Here is a 7,586-nt window from a genome sequence, read left to right as displayed (position 1 = left end):
TTTAACAAGTCGTAAACAAATGAGTACGATGTGCAATATGTGAGCGTTTTAGAGCAGTCTCCGCATGCATGTACACAATACGACAACGACCTGCGCAGCTGCAGGGTCATTAAACCTTGCTGTTTTAGATAATAACAATAAAAAATATTAAGCAAACCCTTCAGCGGCATTCAGGCGATGCACCCGTTGCCTCGAACAGGCGGAGAGCTCAGCGGCTCTTCGCGACATGAAGCCCGATCACGTTTTCACGCCTAAAATGAACAAATTAGGGTTTTCACATGTCCTTCGAAGCTTCGGACCAACCGCAGTGTCGTCTTCCCACTCCTTTACAACCGTATCAGCCGAAACACTGCCTGTCGGAACCGAAACATCAGACGCAGCAGCCGTCGCGACGAGGCGCGCGCCGAGCAGTCAGAAGGCGAGTAATGGCGGCGTGATCACGTGATCAAAGATGGCAACCCCCATGACACGCCGCTGTAAAGCGTCTATAGAGTATTAACAACAGGAAGTTGTCGAATATTAACATTTTATTCCCCATGACGACGTCGAGGCAGTAGCCATGCTTAATGTGGCTTGAGAGAACACTATAGCCGTTGTGCGCAAAAAGCCTACGGCTAGTATTCTAGAGAAAAGATACGCTACTATCCGGCCCACGGTCCTCCTGCCGCAGCTCCAGCGCTATAAGCGCCAGGTCTGGCTCCTATGTAGCGGCCAGGAGTCGCCGCAGCTGCACCTATTGCCACAGCTGGCGCCGCGACTGGCTTGGCATTGAACACAGCGTCGGCACTGGCACCGGGTGCGGTTCCAGGCTCGTTGGTGTCGACCGTGGCACGAAACCCGTTGGCGTCAGCCACGTAGCTGACGGTGCGAAACAGGCCATTGGCGTCCCGGTAGCCGTACGAACCAGTCTTAGCGTTGCTGGCGTCTCCCTGCTCCTTGTGGAAAAGCTGCGTACCGAACTCATCTGTGGTGTCGTAGCCGAAGCTGTACGGTTGGGGAGGCTGCGGAAGGAAAGCAAGAGGTGAATGCTTCCAAATGCAATCAAAGCATGAGCATAGCAGATTTGAAAGCAAAAATATGTTGTGCGTTCTGATTTAAGCTGCGGCGAGAAGGAGCGACCGGATGCAAAACTTAGTTGACAGCCAAAAATTCAAGCCCGAAGCTAAGAGCTTCCTGCGAGGAAGCATGGATGGGGATATTCGAATACATACCTAAACATCATTGCTGTCCGCGCATACTGAAAATTTGAGAATACTTACTGACAGTTTAAAAGGCTTGAAATTCTGGCCCCAGTCTCCCATGAGTTTAAAGGCTGGACAACAGTCTCAGGGCATCAAAAGTTTTCTCACTGGGCATCCAAATTATGTACAAAGCTCGCACCCGTCTTATTTTGAATAAATTTTTTTCCTAGCTCTGAGACAGCGGCAGGGCAGAACTTCAGAGAGAAATTAGCATTTCCTGCACCAATAAAACTTTTTGAATCACTGTAGGCTTGTGAATTCTAGCACTGGAAGAGGCAGGGTTTGAACTGGCCATCACCTAAAATATTTAAGTTGATTTCATTACAGCTAAAGCTGTCTCACAACACAGTTAAAATGTGCATGCATTCATAATATCAGGCTACGACAGCTCACGGAACAGAGAGTAAATGCGTATTAGCAATAATAATGCTAGTTTTCTGTGCTATAAGCTTAGGCAGAGTAAATCTGCTCACAGCAGTCATGGTTTTTTAGGTCCCCTCCTTATCACGCCAAGAAAATCCACGTTCATAGAAAGGAAAGCTAAAAATAATGTTGTGTTCATTTTTTACAAAATTGGAGGAAATTTCTGCAAGCAGTAGTCCGTGAAGATGTGAAGTATTTCGTATCTTTGCTTTATTATGTCATGTCTGCCGAAGCAGACAAGTTTAGGACCTCACCCTATCGAACACACTTCGTTATTGATAAGAGTAGTTTACTCACGTAGGCGGCATCAGCTGCAGCTAATCCAGGAGTAGCAGCGGCAGCGAAGAGGGGGCCTCGGAACCCTCCCGCCTGGAACCCCTGGTATTGGCCGCCACCGAAAACATTCCCTGCTTCGATGAAGGCGACGACTGAGAAGAGGATGACAGTCTGGAGGAGAAATCGCCAGCTGTTGCAGTGATGAACGCATTTTCTATGAACGTAACGTTACGGCTGTCGCCCACTGCGCAAGACCTTTAATTATTTTTTTTGTGCAGCTGGGAGCACTAAAAGCAGTTTTCACTGCACTATTTTTTGGTTACTCGTAAAATTATTTATACTTGCTATGTGCAAACAGCGGGCTCTCGGGACTCTGTTGCAGCCAGAAGTACTTTCTCTGAAATCTGCTGGTTATTGGCGGTGCGTGCATGTATAAAGCTCTTATTATAACTGCAAAATAACCCAGGAGTATTACAGTTTCTGAGACGGAGGAATGACGAGAATTCCGTCCGGGCAGCGTTTTAGAAGCTCATTTCACTCTTGCATGAGTTTTCTCCGCAGGAACATAGCTTAGCGCATAACGTGTGACACTTACAGCAAACGTGTCAAAAAAATGTAAGCATTCTAGACAGAGAATCCCTAAAACAACTAGGTGCACATTTACCAACCCCAAAATAACGTGATTTCGCTATAGCATTGTCTGCTTTAGGTTACCTTCGAGTGCAGAAGGAATGAGAATTTCTGATATGAAGATCAGCCACTTTTTAAGCCGGGTTGTCGTTCTTAAAACGAACAACAACCCCTCTTTCAATTCACTACTCTTTGCATATGCGTCGGACCAAATACTTCGCAGCATAAAAATTCGCTACTGAGAGGCCAATCTCAAACCCATTCGGTAAAGCCAAAGCGACCGCACTCTACAGCGCGGCTGCACAACGCGATTCTTACCTTGGGCAGCATTTCCACTTGAGATGTCTGCGAGGGCTCCTGCGTTCAGCTGAAATCGCAGAGAACTCATGGATCTGAGAGCGCCGCTCTAGGTTTTTATATATTCCACCTGACTTCATGCAACCACAAGCATATTTGTTACGCTGTTGGCTAAGGCGAAGCCCTTGCCCCTCTCTCTTTTCTCTTTGCATGGTCACGACCAATGGGCCACACTTGCAAAGGCGAGAGGAGCTGGGATCTTCTTTTTGGCCCATTTAGTCCTTTCAGTTTCGCTGTAGCGTTGACCTCGATTGAAGCGATATCCCTCACTCACGCGTACAAACACGCGGTACTGTGATCAAGGCAGGTAAGTGCAGCGTAACACGTCTGGAAACAGGAAATTCTAGACAATCGGATAGCTCTCAGGAAACAGACGTAGTCATAATTCACGCCGAGTCGATACATTCGTGGGAAATTTGCGTGCCATATAATTAATTATTACCAGCGGAAGTTATCAGATTATGCGCATTCTTGTACTATTTTTGTAACACGTGCAGAAAAGTAGGATAATTACTCTCACCTCCAAACATCTGGCAAGGCGCGACTGTAATTTCGACTTAGGGTGTATGGAAAAGAACCCGTGGTGAAAACATTTAGCTTGACTAGCTGCACATGCAGCGAATGACATTTTGGTCAGGGTAATTTTTATTAAAACGCTCGATTGGTGCGCTATGAAATGAATGAAAGAAGTGCCCCAGAAGCGCCAGATAACTTTTAAAGCATGAAGTAGAAGTACAAGCGTACAAACACAAGCCGTTTTCAAGCTACGAATTTTGCCCTTATGCTTAATACTTCTGAGCAAGGTGACCATTCTTGCAGGACTGGCACTGGTGGAAGCTGATTTATTCGCTTTTAGGGTCTCGAAGAGATGTATGCAAGTTCTTATTTTTTTTCGGACTGCAACCATTGGATTCTTTATTGCATTTTGTCACCCGTTCATGTTTTTTACCTTGCTTATATTTGTTTTCTTTATCTTTTTATGCACTCTGTTTGGACCTGTGCCAGGTTTACAGGATTGAATAAAATCATCATATCGAACGATGTATGTGCATATAAACAGCGTTCCGGTTTGGAAGCCCCAATAAGAACCATAAACCTCAGTTGTATGCGCAAACTACGGAATGTCTACTGGTCCCATAACATATCACATGACAACAATAAGCAGCTGCAAAATGGCAGGCTCGTGGCTATTGTATGCATCGTGAATAAATGTATTAAAATTCTGCAAATAACGCAAAGCCCTTGAATTAATGCTGGAAAATGTCTAAATGAAGCGAGAACAGCTGTTCCAGCCCTAAAAGGGAAAAGGCATGCATCCGTGGCTGAGCTAGCCACGCTCATTTTTTCATACGAGTAGCTTCCCAGGTGCCATGGTAATGCCAATTCAATGCCAGTTCTCCTTTTTCTGCACACGTGAATACATTGTTCAAATGTCAATTTTTGTTATGGTTTTGAAAGTTTAGAAGTATACCTCGCTGAAATTTTTCCTAACATTAAATATACAGAGGACCACGTAGACCGCATGTCAGTTCCCTTTCGTGGAAATGTATGGGCTTATTCGTCCCATCTGCAGCGATTGACTGACACTACCTGAAGCCGATTTTCATTTGAGCGAGCCGCTTGCTGATACTGCCATAAAAATGAAAAGTACTGTCATCAATGTGGTCTATCAAAGAAGATAGAACATCACGCGAGATTGAGCTAAATAACTCAACGGAAGGAACCTGTAGATTGAGCGATTGGGTTAAAACACAGGCCGCCAGGAGCCCGCGATTTTACATGAAATGTTCATACCGTATACCCAGGGCATGGTCGGTCTACTCAGACTGACCATGCTCTGGTTCAGTTGACAGATTGTAAACTGAGGCCAAGAGAGGCCGGCCCGTTCCTGCACCGCTCCTTGCTGTTCCACGAGAAGAGAAACAAAGTCGAAATAAAAATAAAATTAACCGGAGATGTAACGCGATTTTTTTAGGCAACAAAACAAAGATGCAATGGAGGTTTCAAATGCAGCTGGTCGAAAACGAGCAAGCAAACATTTAATAACTGCCACAATGAGTGAGACAGGAATTTGGTTTGCTTTTCCCATTCCTAAAGGCAAGCGGCTGGCAGCTCAAAGTAAGCATGTTGCTTCATTGCCGCGGTTACGATTTGTAATTATCGCCGCTGAGGCGAAAATTATGGCCAAGAAAAAGTGAATCAGAATCTGTTACTGAATCCGAACGCGCTGTGATTTTTAGCACCTTCTTATCACTATTTACCCACGAGGATACTGGGCCTTATCTTGGTTTTGGATAAGGGCCAGTATCACAAATCAGGTATCTTAGCTTTATTTAACAATCTTAAAATCAGTAGCACTTCTGATCATCAGGCTTTGAACAATAAGGTACTCAAGAATAAATCACAAAGCATTTGTGCTGTATTGTCTTTACTTTCACAACCATTATCAAACAGAGTAATTTCTATTGATTGGTGGATAGCCAAGGTAATAGCATAGTCCGTCAATGTTCTGACGGACTATGGTAATACCAATCGTCAAAACAGGTGGGGGTCCCTGCCCGATTAACAATCGTCCAATATCAGTAACCAGCACCTTCTGCCAGCTCTTAGAGCCTATCATTCACAGCTAAGTCATTATCACTTTCAAGATCATGCCGTAATTTCAAACACCAGCTCGGCTTCCACAACGGTTTTTCACGTGACACTAAACTCTCTGGCTTTATTAATTACTTGATTATCACAGACCGAGGCAGCACCACTGTTTCTCTCGTTGTCTTAACACTAACACCTGCGTGTGTTGGCGAGCATTGTTCTGCGCTCTCCCCAAAGTCCACTCGTGCAACGTACTCAACCTCTAGGTTTGCCAATGGGACCAAAGCACCGCGACAGGAAAGGTAGTTCTAGCTTAGCATGATATCGATGCCATGTTGCTGCGACAGGTCCTGGCCTAAGACGCGCGATATGCCTTCCGGCCACGACACCGCGTCGGAACAAATATGGCTTGGATGGTAAAAGCTATCGTTCCCGATTGTGCAGCGCAAAAGGTACAGTCCTCCCATGCCCAGATCAGCTCCTGTATTCCCCACTAATGGCACTTTCGGAGATACCCGGGCCACTTGCGCCTGCTTTTCTCCCTTCCTTGCCAGCAAATCGAAAAACTTTCGCTTGACGAGCGTTATCCGGGAGCCAGTGTCAACCAACAGTTTGCAATTGACCCCGTTTACCAAAATTTTGGCAATCAGACAGGATTTTACAAAAACGCTTACAACGGCACAACTACTGCTCCGCCCCTCAACCGGCTCGGCTGCGGGGGACTCTACGAGCTTTAGGAGCTTCCGGTCTTTGCTCCCACTTCGGGTCGGCCTGTGCACGCTGCTGCCCATTTGGCACACTCAATTCGCGGTTTAGCTCGGGACAGAGTCTAGCAATGTGACCGAACCCTTTGCAGGCATAACAGCGAACCTGCCTCCGTTCACGGTTCCTGAAATTGCCTCCGTTATTTAGCTCAAGGCCTTCAGCCAGGAGCGCCTTAGGCCGATATAGTCTATCCGTCAATTGAATAACGCTCGCGTCAGCTCTTGCGCTTTTTGGCTCCGTTACAAGCCGCACCATTTCCTCGACAGAGATCGGCAGCTCATTACGTTCTTCTTCTACGGCTGCCTCTGTCGCTGCCTCAAGAGTAGATGGTGCTCTAGGCAGGACAAACCTGCGCACTGGGTCCTTCAGGCCAGTAAGGAACTGGGATATCATCTGTTCCAGAAGCAACTCTTTAGCATACTTGTGCTCCGCACTGCCAGAACCTGTTCTCGCGCTATGGTTTCGTTCCCCAGGAAGCGAAGGCGGGAGGCAAAGGCGCGTCCGTCTTTCTTTTGCACCTGTCGAGCGTCGAGGAACTGCATGAGTTTTACACTTGAATGTTCCCAGTCAAAATATTTGAACGCCAGGTTTTTGAAATCAGACAACGTGCCAGCGTTCGTGATTTCCTCATCTCTCCAGGCAAAATCATATGCTGCCCCAGACATGCGACATTTCGCCATTCCCAGCTGTTATACATAACTTAGACCGCCAACTTTGCACACCGGCTCTATTATATCAAAACATTATTAATAGACGCCCCTGACCGTCGCCAGTTAGTTTCTCCACCATGTTTGCCAAGTACGCCTGCCCCAAAGAGCTGGGCACTCGAGTGGGCCTCATGTATTTTAAACGGAATAGTCAGTGGCTCAAACTCCTCTCGCCGGGGGTGCACTCCAGCTTTTGCCCTTGCCCAATGATTTAAGTTTAGACCCCACTTTTGACACTAATGTGTTGGGCCAGTTTCTTAAAATGGCCCTTGGTCCACACTGGGCATGAGGAGATTAATGCATAGGCTCCAAAAATGATTTTTGAATATGGTTTATTTATTGAATATGGCTTGATGCTGCTTACGCGAATGCAGTAGGGCTCGTCCACGTCGGCGCTGTGTCAGCTTGGTGTGGCACGGGCTCGACGAATGGCCAGATATCTGCTGCAGCCGGGCTGGGGATTCTTCGAGGCTGTGCGGCGGTCGCTCTCGGCCAGGCGTTAGAGGTGCTATCGGAGACCGAACGTGAGCGAAGGCTAGACCCCGGGCTCCCTGGTTCATGCGCTGCCCCAGTTTTCTACCTTCGTCCGTCCCTT

At 46.8% G+C, this 7,586-nt stretch overlaps 1 protein-coding gene across 1 annotated transcript; it reads right to left on the bottom strand.

Moving 5' to 3' along the window:
- Nucleotides 1-641: 641 nt before the first annotated feature.
- Nucleotides 642-6,677, bottom strand: LOC149344982 (uncharacterized). The gene is made up of 3 exons (XM_089547338.1): nucleotides 6,634-6,677; nucleotides 1,962-2,130; nucleotides 642-1,001 (listed from the first exon to the last, which is right to left on the bottom strand). The coding sequence occupies exons 1-3, from the start codon at nucleotides 6,675-6,677 to the stop codon at nucleotides 642-644; spliced, it is 573 nt and encodes a 190-aa protein (XP_089403464.1).
- Between the last annotated feature and the right edge of the window lie 909 nt (nucleotides 6,678-7,586).

The sequence above is a fragment of the Amblyomma mixtum genome, chromosome 5 (genome assembly GCF_055824585.1).
Source record: "Amblyomma mixtum isolate Tamu chromosome 5, ASM5582458v1, whole genome shotgun sequence".
Classification (NCBI taxonomy): domain Eukaryota; kingdom Metazoa; phylum Arthropoda; class Arachnida; order Ixodida; family Ixodidae; genus Amblyomma; species Amblyomma mixtum.
This window is presented reverse-complemented; position numbering and strand designations above follow the sequence as displayed.